Source organism: Ursus americanus, chromosome 25 (genome assembly GCF_024610735.1).
Source record: "Ursus americanus isolate L20-20 chromosome 25, mUrsAme1.1.p, whole genome shotgun sequence".
In the NCBI taxonomy this organism is placed as follows: Eukaryota; Metazoa; Chordata; class Mammalia; order Carnivora; family Ursidae; genus Ursus; species Ursus americanus.
Window position 1 is genome coordinate 18,291,435 of NC_142151.1, and position 13,303 is coordinate 18,304,737.

The window sequence follows — 13,303 nt, forward strand, 5'->3', positions numbered from 1 at the left end:
GTGAATCCCAAATTGTTTTGGACCTAGTTGCTATTTAAATGAATAACTTATATATAAAACGAGCAACATTTTCCTCTGTTTTACTTACTCAAATACAATTATTAAGCTCAGTACAGTAGAATTTCATTCTAGATTGTGAAAAAGATGGAGAACAGCCTTCAATGTGATAAAATTTGTGTTAGAATCAGATTAACTTGTTTCAAAATACCACATTTTGTCATTTATATAGTGACAGTTATTCCTTCTTTCAAATTTATCAAATGTAATCAAAGTCAGGAAATTCAGACTCAATGAAATGCAGTGAAATGTACATAAAATATTTGTAAAAATTTTAAAAATATCGATTCTTGATGACAACTAAAAAGTTTCTTTTCTTTTTTTAAAGAGTGTTTCTAATATGAAGAAGATTCCAGAAAAAAGACAGAAAAACATTTGTTTTGAAAGGAATTAATGCTTCCAATTCTAGCTATGAAAGGCACCTATTCCTAGACTAATTCTGACTTAAGGGAATATGAGACAAGAAAAATACATATGAAACAAATGCTTTCAGAAATTGGGTGGGTCTTGAGGTGAAGTCATGAATAAAGTAGTTTTCAGCCTGGAGGCACTTTCTACATCATGGCTCTGGGAGGTATAATCAAAGAAGTGGTCTTGCTGAGATTAAAAAAAAAAAAAAAGTGGGCAGAGACCAGAGTTTAATGATGCTGAAGCAGCTGGAATTTCTAGAGCATAACAGTTAGAAAAGGATAGGAGCTGCAGAAATACATAGCTGAGTACTTAGCTCCTCATGAGCAGGTAGAGATTTTGTAAGGCCTGCAAAAGAGCCACCACAGGGAGATGTGAAATGAATGTAGATTCTGCAGGTGTCACAACTCTGAAGGACATAGAAATATTGACCAGTAAGAATGAAAAAAGATCCCAGAAAACCCCAAGCATTCAACAAAGAAACCTGAAAGATCCATATTAAGAGTAAGCGCTCTCTAGCCCAAGATTAAAGACTATGCTAGACCTAGTCTAACCTAACATATAAAAACAATTCTTAAAAGGCTAAAGCTGATCTGCTAGTACTTAAACTGCCTACTAAAAAAATCGAAACATTTAACACCCAAAAGATGGCAAAATGCAGACAATGTAGCATTTTAAATATTTAATGTGCAATCAATAATTGCTAGACATAGAAAAACTCAGGAATATATAACCATAGCCCGGGACAGGAGACAGCAGTTAACAGAGATAAATCCAAATATTTTTAAACTAGCAGCTAATGATTTCAATACAACTATTATAAAGACATCTATGGATTAAAAAAAAAAGATGTATATGAGTGAACAAATGAAGTCTCAGTAAATAAAATTGGAAATTTAAAGGCTGAAAAACACAGTATCTAAATTTTCTAAAAACCACTGAAAGAGCTTAATAAATTGCATAATAAAGAAACAACAATGAGCTTGAAGAAAAGGCAATAGAAAATTAGCCATGTTGAAGTACAGAAAAAAATAATCCTAAAAATAGTGATAGATCCTTGTAACCTGTCAGACAATACTGACAATATGTGTATTGGAGACACAGGAGTGAAGAGAAAGATCTAGGCCAAATAAATTAATTAATTAAGTAAGTAAGTAATCATAGTCAAAATTTTACAAATTTGTTTTAAACTTCTACCCACAGATATAAGAAACTTAGCAACTCCCAAACAAGCACACAGACACACCCACACATCCATATTATAGTCAAATTTCTAAAAATTAAACATAAAGATAAAAATTCTTAATGCATCAGAGAAAATAAACAAATTCCTACAGGGGAATAACTATCATATTAACTGCAAATTTCTCATCAGAAATAATGGGATCCAAAAGACAGTAGACTATTATCTTACATCTAGAAAGGGAAAAAGAAAATCTATCAACTTAGAATTCTATAACCAGTAAAATTATATTTCATAAATGAAGGCAGAATGAAAATATTTTCAATTAAACACAGCAGAGTTTGTTTATGATCAGCTTATCTGTACTGTAAGAAATCTTAAAGGAAATACTACCAGCTGATAGAAAAGGATAAATAGATAAAAGCTTAATATATAAGAATAAATGGGGGCGCCTGGGTGGCACAGCGGTTAAGCGCCTGCCTTCGGCTCAGGGCGTGATCCCGGTGTTATGGGATCGAGCCCCATATCAGGCTCTTCCGCTATGAGCCTGCTTCTTCCTCTCCCACTCCCCCTGCTTGTGTTCCCTCTCTCGCTGGCTGTCTCTATCTCTGTCAAATAAATAAATAAAATCTTTAAAAAAAAAAAAAGAATAAATGAAAAGCTCTATAAAGGGAAAATAGATGGAAATAAAATTACTTTTACTTACACATTTAACAATTTCTTTAAAAAATAATTAACTATATAAGGCAAAAATAATTACAATGTACTGCTGGGTTTGTAATATATGAGAATAAAATGTATAACAACTATAATAAGAATGAGAAATGGAAGAATGAAAGCATACTGTTTTAAGGTTCTTATACATAAGGCAGTGTAATATTAATTCATTGTTGGCTGTGATATGCTAAAAGATAATATTGTAATCTCTAGAGAACTACACCACCCAAGTTTTAAGTGCACATTTACAGACCAAGAGGAAGACAAAAATGAAATACAAGAAAACAATTCAAAAGATGACAGGAAAAAAGGGAAAAGGGACAAAGAAATTGTTTGAAAACAACAACAAACTAATAGCTATATGGTTGAGTTAAAACCAATTGTATCCATACTATGTTAAATATAAATGAAATAAAACTCTAATTAAAAGCCAGAAACTGTCATCTATGTTACAAAAGCAAGATGCAACTTTATGCTACTTACAGGCCTATATTTTTAATATAAGGATTCAGCCATATTAAAACTTTAAAAATGGAAAAAGATATATAAGAAAAATTATATCATCTTGATAGATTTGGGGAAAAAAAACAATTGACAAAATTCAACACTCATTCATAATAAAAATTCACAAAACTAGGAATAGAATGGAACTTTCTCAACCTTAAAATCCTGAGTTTTAAATCTAGATCTATGGAAAAATCTAGAGTTAACATCATACTAAATGGTGCAAGAATGAATGCTTTCCCCCTATAACTGGAAAGCAAGTATATCTATCTAAATATTTCTCCTCAATGTTGTTTTGGAAGTCCTAGCCAGTGCACTATAGTAAGAAAAAGAAATTAAATGTGTTCAACTGGGAAAGAAGGAAATAGAACTTCCTCTATTTTCAGATAACATGATTATGTAAGATCAGAATATTTGGCATCAATGTACAAAATGCAATTGTATTTCAGTGAAAAACAGAAAATAAATTTTGTTTTAAAATTCAATTTACAGGGGCACCTGGGCGGCTCAGTCAGTTAAGTGTCCCGCTCTAGATTTCGGCTCAGGTCATGATTTCAGGGTCATGAGATCAAGGCTTGTGATGGGCTCCTCACTCAGCAGGGAGTTTGCTTGTCTCTCTCTTCTTCTGCCCCTTGCTCTACTCTCTCTCTCTCTCAAATAAATAAATAAATCTTAAAAAAAGTAAAATTCAGTTAGCAATATCAAAACCTCTACATTAAAAAGTATAAAACTTTGCTAAGAGAAATTAAAGAAAACCTCAATAAATGGAAGGTTATATCATATCATTGATTAGAATACTCCCCATTGTTAAGATGACAACATAATCCTCCCCAAATTAGTCATATAGATACCACTTTGCACTCATTAGAAGGGATAATATCTTAAAACGGGGAAAATCAAGTGTTAGCAAGAATGTGGTACAACTGGCACTGTCATACTCTGCACATAGTAGTGTAAAATTTTACAACTACTTCACAAAATATTTTGACAGTTTCTCAAAAGGTAGACACATACCCGACATAAAACCCAGTCATTCCCCTCCCAGAAACTACCTAGGAGAAATGAAAAAAAATACATCCTTACAAATCATGCATACAAGTGTTTACAACAACTTTACTCATAATATCCCCAAGCAGAAACTTCAAATGTCCATCAGGTAGGAGAATGGATAAGCAAACTGTGGTGTATTCATACAAAGGAATAATACTCATTAGTTAAAATGTATGGACTACTGATATACTCAACAATAGGGATAATTTTAAAACAAACTGAGTGAAAGAAGCTATAAATAAAAGTATTTCCTCTATGATTCCATTTATGTGAAGTTCTAAAATAGTTAATATTAATCCAGAGTGAAAGAAATCCTGCCAGTGCTTACCTCTGTTTGCATGAGAAAACGTATCTTGAAAGGAGTATGGTTTTCATTCAGAATATGCATTTGTTAAAATTTATTGAACTGAGTGTATGCATTCTTTTTGATGTAAATTATGCTTCACTAAAAGAAAGTAAAAGAAAAATATTCAATATTGGGGAGAAAGGAATTTAATCAGAACAACATAATTTGCGGGGCACATGGGTGGCACAGCGGTTAGGCGTCTGCCTTCGGCTCAGGGCATGATCCTGGCGTTCCGGGATCGAGCCCCACATCAGGCTCCTCCGCTATGAGCCTGCTTCTTCCTCTCCCACTCCCCCTGCTTGTGTTCCCTCTCTCGCTGGCTGTCTCTATCTCTGTCAAATAAATAAATAAAATCTTTAAAAAAAGAAAAAGAACAACATAATTTGCTTTAGTAATAATTTGATAATAATTTTGTAATAGGATTTTTTCTTCTGAGGACTTTCTGGTGGGGAAGGTAGTGACAAAATAGGACAGGAGCCCAAGCATACTTCAAAAATCTCTATAATCCAACCCTTTCATTTTGTAGATGAAGATGGCTTTTAAAATGTAGAGAAATATTAACCTTTAAAATATTTTAATATTTCTTACTATCCTTCTTGGAAGTTTTAGCTAATTTAAGCTGAGCAACACTGTCAGTTTGGAGGAGACAGTGTTCAAAAGCTGTCATTGTCATGTGAGAAATGCTGTCCTCCAGTTGAACTGTGGTTCTGAATGCTTCTGCTGGAGTGTGAGCAAAACATGATAAACTGTCAGCAAGTCAATGGCCCTAGTCCTAGATTTCGATCTTCTGTTTGGAACCATTCTCCAGGGGGAAACACTTGGGCATTTAAACAAATCCTATTCACTGGCATTTTAACTCCAAACTTCCTGCTAAATATGAGAATTTAAAGCCCAAATCCAGGGATGAATTGAAATCTTTGTTTTTGAAGTTTAGTGCAGAGTTTTCTGAACTCTCATGAAACTTGCTTTGAGATGAAGGAATATCATCTTTAAAATATGCCATTTTTTCACAGGCACACTTGGGTATAAATTAATTTGTAAAGAAAGTAAGAGAGTAAATTTTCGATTACCTCTGTTCTAAGTAGTACATGTGGCAGGATTCAGATAAAACTTGCTCTGCCCTAAAGGAGACAGAGATTTTGTTAACCAAAATGACATTTAAAAAAAAAAGAATTAGTGGCAAGAATGAGAGGAAGGAAAAATAAATGTGAATTATCTGAACTGAACTCTATTTTATTTTTCTATAAAAGAATGAGGTTAGTAGGAAATAAGCTAGTAAAATAACCTATCAAATTATCCCAAGAAGATAAAGGACTTGTTTTCCAAAGTAAACTAAAATTGAAATTCAAAGAACTGAGTAAGATTTTGTACTGTAATGTTTGTTAGTGTAGCAAACTCCAATAAATTACAGTTTCCAATCTGGTTTTGCAGACTCTCTGAGGAAAAGAGAAGATACTTATGGTTTTATCGCTTCTACTGCAACAATGAAAACTGCTCCCTTCCTTTGGTCCTGGGTAGTGCCCCTGGATGGGATGAAAGAACTGTTTCAGAAATACATACCATTTTGAGAAGATGGAAATTTTCTTGCCCTTTGGAGGCACTTGGACTTCTGACTGCTAGGTAAGAATTGCATAACAAGCATGATATTACTGATGAGAAAAATTTGAAGAGAAAAAAATAGGACTCTATGATTAATTCAATAGCTATTCTGGTTGTTCCCAATTTCAGTAGTTATAGATATTAATTTTAGATAAATGTAAACTATGAATGTAAATCTTAAACAGATCTAAGCTATAATTGTGTCTTCTGTACTAAACTGGAAGTATAATTAATGGTCATAGTTTCTTAAATGAAGAGTTTAGTTACTCTTACAGAAATAACAAAACAAATAAGGAAAAATAAAATTCTCTATTCTTTACTCCCCTCAAAAGAAAAAAGTCCTTCATAATTGGAACCATATCTTTGATACAAAATGCCCCACGTATAGAGGGTCTACAATTAATATGCTAATGATAACGGTAAGGATAAAAGGGAAAAACTTATCCCTTATGTATTCTCCAGGCCTTGTCTCAGAATAAAATACACAGGGATGCAGTTGGGAATGGAGTAATGATGTCTTCTTATAGTTAGGGAGAAACATGTGGGAATAAGTGTGGAAACTGGCTCTAGTTTGGGGAAACAGCTCTTCCTTGGCTTCTATTTTATATTAAAAGCCAAGAAAAGCTATTTTAAATCTGTCTTGATAGCATCAGTTCACTGATGCCATGAAGAAAGTCTGCAGTCTCTAGAATCAGGTAAGAATTGTGGAGCCCAGTTCTATTCTGAATTCTCTCTCAAGGTCCTGACAGAAGGGAAAATGTGGGAGAGAGAGGGACACAAAGGACTTTTCAAACTGACTTACTTAGGTTTATGTTAAAATTAGTGTACTTTCCAAAACTTCTGGGATAGAAAAGGAGGTGAAAGTGAAAGTTTTCTTTTTCTACCACAATGAGATACCACTTTACACTTACTAGGATGGCTATAATCAAAAAGACAAACAATAATAAGTGTTGGTCAGGATTTGGAAGAATTGCAAAATTCACACATTGCTTGTGGGAATGTAAATGGTGCAACCACTTTGGAAAACAATTTTCAGTTCCTTAAATATAAAATACTGAGTTACCCAACAATTCCACTCTTAAGTATATACCCAAGATAAAATACATGTTCAATCAAAAACTCATACATGAATATTCAGAGCAGCAGTATTTATAATGGCCAAAAAGGAGAAACAACCCAAAGGACCATCAACTAATGAATGGATAAATAAAATGTGGTCTATCCATACAATGTAATATTATTCAATAATAAAAGGAATGAGTAATAATGTTATGACATCAGTAACCTTGAAAACATTATGCTGAATGAAAGAAGCCAGTCACAAAAGACTACATATCGTATGATTCCATTTATAAGAAATGTCCAAAATAGGCAAATCTATAGATACAAAAAGTAGATTAGTGGTTGCCTAGGTCTAGGGAAGGTTGGGGAAAAAGGGAGTTGACTGCTAATGGATATGAAGTTTCTTTTTGTGGTTATAGTTATACAACTCCGGGAACATGCTAAAAACCATTGAATTGTACACTTTAAGTAAATTGTATGGCATTGGAGTTATATCTCAATAAAGCTATTAAAATTTTAAAAGAATAGTTGTAAAGGTAAAAACAGAGGTATAAATCTCTATAGTATCTCTAAAGCCTAATTTTCTCACCAGATGATAAAACAGCTTTCTAGTTTCTAAAGCATAAACTGGCTTTATGGAGGGGAGTTATTATTGTTTTACTAAGATATACCTTGGTGTATTTTAAGGACATTTAAATGTGTCAACTAATACTTTTTATAAAGTTTATGGAATATTTCTTAGAAAAATCTTTTTTTTTTTGAATACCCAAGTTTTTAAACTTTATAACAGCTTTTTGATCTTCTTTTGTTCAGAGGTACATAGATTGTTGCTCTGACATAGCAAGAATTTGGAATTCTCAGCAAACAGATTTCATTATATATATGCATATATCAGAAGCATGCAGATCACACATGAATATAATTTCACTCAACATAGGCAGTAGGCATTCACTCAAGTTGGTAAATCAGTAATGAGCCAAACCTTCATACATGTGCAAATGTACAATTAACAGCAGATTATTTTAGGTCCTAAGTGTCCTTCGAATATTAAAAATGAGCTAGGAGACCGCTTCTGCGACAGCCTTGTGAAAGCTGTATCTTGCAATTTTCATGTAGAAGTGGCTTCATATCCCATCTCATGAGTTTAGCATTGCACAACCAGGGACCACGCTGATATCATGCCGAAGATTGTGAGACCTGCAATTCCAATACCAACAAATTCCGGTGACCTGAAGCTTAACGCTGATTATGGTCTCAGTGTCATCAATACAGTGTTTGTGTCCTAAAATTTCCTTTGGGCATGTGGTTTGGACCTGTTCCAACCTTTTGTTTCATGGCTTTGAAACATTGAGCGGAAAGTTCTGAGAGTCCTATTTCCCTTTTCGCTATCTGTAAGGTAATAGTTATAATAAGGCTCTTCTTACGTGGTCTGAGTATGTCATATAGCTACACCGTTGCCCATAAAAACAAATACTCCAATGGTTACTTCAGCAGCAAATATCACCAGTAGGCAGGTGAAAAGCCCCAGCACACACTGCAACTGCCTCATGGCTTCCTAACACCTGAAGAAGCCCACAGCTATTATCAGGGCTCCTTCCCCAACCAGCACATAGAGCCCCAGGTCGATATACTGCGATGACTCAACCTCTGATAAAAAATCCTTCATGGTGGGGCGCCTGGGTGGCACAGCGGTTAGGCGTCTGCCTTCGGCTCAGGGTGTGATCCCGGTGTTGTGGGATCGAGCCCCACATTAGGCTCCTCCGCTATGAGCCTGCTTCTTCCTCTCCCACTCCCCCTGCTTGTGTTCCCTCTCTCACTGGCTGTCTCTATCTTTGTCGAATAAATAAATAAAAAATCTTTAAAAAAAAAATCCTTCATGGTGCCTCCAAACCAAAACCATAGTCCAAAAGCGATGACAGCTGACCTGGTCAGCCAAAGGAGCAGGTTGAACCCAAGCTGTAGGTACTTCATGTACCGTGGACACCTGCAAGAGGCGCTGCACAGGGCTCTAGTGGGATCCTGAGTCCCCAGCCCCACGCTTGTGTTCAGAGTTGTGGCAGCCTCTTACAAAAATCTTTATCAGAATAAAGCCTATAATAGTGCTTAGTTTTCTTGCTTGTAAAATGAAAGGATTCGCTAGACGGACTTCGATATTATCTGACTCTGATAAGTAAGCATAATTCTGTTTATAGTGAGCCTTCTCTACCAAAATAGATGCTGAAAATCTATTTGACTCAATGTTTTAAATATAAAGATCAAATTGTTACTTAGTGCCCCTTAGTACTATCTAATTTTATTATCTGCAATAACCCTATCAGTCAAATACTATTATTATTCCAATTGTACCTGTGAGGAAGCTGAGGCTTACAGAGATTAAGTTGCCCAATGGAATGCTAGTAAATTGAAGAGCTCGGGTTAAATCCAGAGATTTAGAGCTTGAAATTTTAACCGCTGTGCTTACAGCCTTTCTACATAAATACTCTAGGCTATTTACATATTAAATATGTAAATAAAACTATCTTAAAATGGTCTTATTATAGTAAATAGCAGTACTTAACTATCTTATCATGCTTGGATGTTTCTACTTCACTGTATAATTTCTTTTTCTCTCAACAATCAGATTTTTAGAAATCATAGGGACTGGTTTCAAAGTAGAGTGCTGTTTATTAAGCATCATTCAGGGAACTTACCAGAAATTTGATTTATTTGAACATTGGACAGTTCCTTATCATGCACCAAAGAAGGTCACTGGGAAGGTTAAAATATTTCCATTGTGCTCATTCTATGACTCCCACTCTTTTTAACTGAACTACTAAAAAACTTGAGGACAAGCTGTTTCCGAAAATGATCCTTTCAACTTCTCTAAATTCAAAAGCTGACTTTTCTGAGAACAAACAGTTTGTGCTTGTTAAGTGAGTTGTCAGAGTGAGGTCTTCAGAGATCTGTATTTTTTCTCCTTTGAGTATTCTATTTTTCCAATGGTTTAACCTCTTGAGAACCGGTGTGCTCCATTTCTAGCTCAGAGAATTTTTAATATTGCTGTTTATTTAATCCAATCCAAAGATTCACCACCTCGTTTTGGTTTATTTTTAGCAAGAGACATGTTGAGATTTAATTTACCTAGTGTGGGGCACGGGGTGTTAATATTTCCACTACTGAGTGCCAGCAGTGTGCTCACCGGGTACTGATATTTCCATTAGAGAAGGCAATGCTGTCAGAATACCAGAGACCAAGGGCTAAGGTCTGTGGTTCTTGGCAGATGGTTGCTATTTTCTTGAACTCTGATGCACAGGCGTAACTATTCAACTGCTAATAGCAAGCAGAAATTACCCAAGGAATTAAAAGACAGTTCAAGGAAAGTATTCATTTAAAAATAGCAACTCTGAACTGGCATCAGAGCATTACATCAGAAGCTTAAATAAAAATTTGACAAGGTACTAGAACTTGCCATCCCACATGGTGTAAAATTATTATTTTGAGGGAAGAAGAACAATGTTTAACAGGCAGTGCCTTAGCTTCCAAAATCAGTTTCCTTGGAAAAATGTTTCATAAACATGTTTGCATGAAACCACTGTATCTTTTATTATAGAGATTAATTTACATTAAAGACATTCTTGACTACCATTGTAAATAGGTAGCATGGAATATGGAAAAGGAGACAGTTATAACTTCTACATTAGACTAAATAATTAAGTGATGATGATGGTGTATCTTTCCCATTTATATATTGAACACAAATATGTGTACGTGGAAATCAACATGCAATGAATCAAAGAGACTGAATAACAAGTCATAGTGACTATCTCTAAAACACAATTTAGAGAAAAAGACTAATGCTAAAGATCAACCCACAATATATCCCATACTATAACCAGAGTATTAAGTACTATATGTGCCCAAAGGAGAAAGGGACAGATTCTTTCTGAGAAGGTAAGGAAATCTTCACAAAGGAATTGAATTCTGAATTGAAATATTCACAGTAATTTCCTGAGTGGAGAAGAGAGGAAATGGCATTTCAAGAAGAAAGTCTAGCATGTGCATAGTTATAGAGGCTCAGAGAATAGTAATTTAATATCATATTAGGAGAGAACTGTACTGTGAGACAAGACTGAAAAGGATAGGTCAGTTTAGGATGTTTTAGGTCTCATGAGCCAGGTAGTTACTACAGACTCATTTCTGCAGCCCATGGAATTTTGTTAAGAATGGGAGTCATACAACCAGATTTATGTTATACAAGAATAATGCTGACATCAACGTGAAGGATGGACTAAAGAAAGAAAATGAGAGCAAGGATATTAGATAGATGTCAGGTATTGAAATAGTCCATTTGAAAAATGGTCTGGGCCTGAAAATAGTAGAGATCCACAGAGCAGATCTGAGATACATTTCAGAGGAAAGTGAAAAAGAGAGAAGAAATAAGGAAGACTTTGAGCTTTCTGTTTGGGTAAATGATAGAAAACTATATCGTCAATCAAGACAAGGGTTATAGAAGAAAGAGAAAATCTGGGTGGTGTAAGATAGAGAGTTCTGTCTTGGAATGTTGAATAATTAAAAACCTTTGGGGCACCTAGAAGGAGGTGACCAGTATGCAGTTGTATATTCAGACCTGAAGACTAGTAGAGAAACCAAAACTTGAAAAATAATATGCAAATTACTGGCTTGAAGGCAGGAACTGAAGCCATAGATGTAGAAGTACTGTGTGTATATGTGCAGAGGAAGTATACAAAGGAGCAAAAGATGGAACCCTGGAGAGTAGTAACATTTTAAGGTCAGTATAGAGCAAACAAAGCCAGGAAAGGCAATAGGAAGAGTGACCAAGAGGTTGGAGGAGGTGGAGAAAGGTGTGGTAATTTAGAATTCATAAAAAAGGTTTTCAAAGGGGGCACCTAGGTGACTCAGTCAGTTAAGTGTCAGACTCTTGGCTTCAGCTTAGGTCATGACCTCCAGGTCCTGAGATGGAGCCCTGTGTTGGGCTCTGTGCTCAGTGTGGAGTCTGCTTGAGATTTTCTCTCTCTCTACCCCTCCCCCTATGCTCTCTCCCTTCTCCTCCCTCTCTCTTTCTTAAATAAATAAATTTTTTTTTTTTAAAAAAGGTTTTCAAAGGTTTTGGAAAGGTATTAAATAGAATTAAGTCAAAAAGAAATCAATGTATTGAGAATAGAGCAGTCACTGATGGTATTTGTGAGACAGTTATCATACTGCAGTAAAGTTGGATACCACACTTCAAGATCCTAAAGAGGAAATAGAGAGAAATAAATTAAATAAATTGTGACTCTTGAAATAGGATTGATGGTAAAGGCTTTGAGGTTTGGGGTTGGTATGCTTGTTCAAATAAAAAAACTTCAAGCATGTTTACAAATTGACATGAAGGATGATGCATGAAGGGAAGATCAGAGAAAGTAGAGGGATGGCGAAGTGGCACAGTGAGGTGGTATTAATGGCCAATAGCCTGGAACAAAAGTACAAATGAGAATTTTATCCAAGGAAAGGAAGAGCGTAACTTCTTTATCTCAGGCAAGGAAAAATCTGAATATAATTATAGATAAGTATGAATATGGGAGAGAAAAATGTGGAAGTTTCAATATTGTCTATGTAGGAAGAGTCAATACTCTTCCGATACACAGAGAATGAGAATGTAGAATAGCATAAACCCAAAAGTGTATATCTTGTCTTTGTGCACTTTTAGAGAGTTTCTGGAGTTGCTTTCAAATTTCACAGGTGACAACATAAAGTTTTGAAATCAGACATATCTGACTCTGCCACTTATTACTTGAATGACCTTGGACAAACTTTCTTATCTATAAAGCAGGGGTAATAACATTATGTACCTTATAGGATAAAGTACTTATGAGAGTATTCAATAAAATTCTACCAATCATCTTTATCATTATTATCTTCTTCATCATAATTATATTAAGAGTTTAGAGTTTTCAGATTCTTTCAATGCCAAACTATAAAAATTGATAAATTCTTGGGAATAATTTTGTTTCAATTAAGCTTACATAAGGTAAATTCACTTGTTAAAATTTATATGATAAATATTTCACAATTGAATAATGACATAGCTTGCAAAGCACTTTCATAATATGTTTTATGATTTGTTCTATAAAACAACCTCTTTAATATTATTACCAACATTTAGAATTTCTCCCATTTTACTGATCCCCATTTTACAGATGAAGAAATTGAAGCCAAATTTGTCTATTCACTTACTCAGTGGGTATTTACTGATGGCTTACTCATGTAAGGCACTTCATTTGGCACTAAAGCTAGCATAATGCACAAATTTGCATCTTTTAAATATCACTCTGGCTTCTGAGTGAAGCATAAATTTGGTGAGAGAAGCAAAAGTAAATGAGGGGACAGTTAGGAAGCTA

General features: G+C 34.7%; 1 protein-coding gene and 1 pseudogene across 3 annotated transcripts in view; one reads left to right on the forward strand and one right to left on the reverse strand.

Moving 5' to 3' along the window:
- PIK3C2G (phosphatidylinositol-4-phosphate 3-kinase catalytic subunit type 2 gamma) overlaps positions 1–13,303 on the forward strand; it is a 354,209-nt gene that overhangs the window by 134,966 nt on the left and 205,940 nt on the right. For all 3 annotated transcript variants that reach the window (XM_087855664.1, XM_045781381.2, XM_045781382.2), the window contains exon 16: positions 5,697–5,885. In XM_087855664.1, coding sequence (XP_087711790.1) covers positions 5,697–5,885 — 189 coding nt within the window. The remainder of the gene's footprint in view (positions 1–5,696; positions 5,886–13,303) is intronic.
- On the reverse strand, positions 8,071–8,897 carry LOC123781758 (tetraspanin-2 pseudogene; annotated as a pseudogene).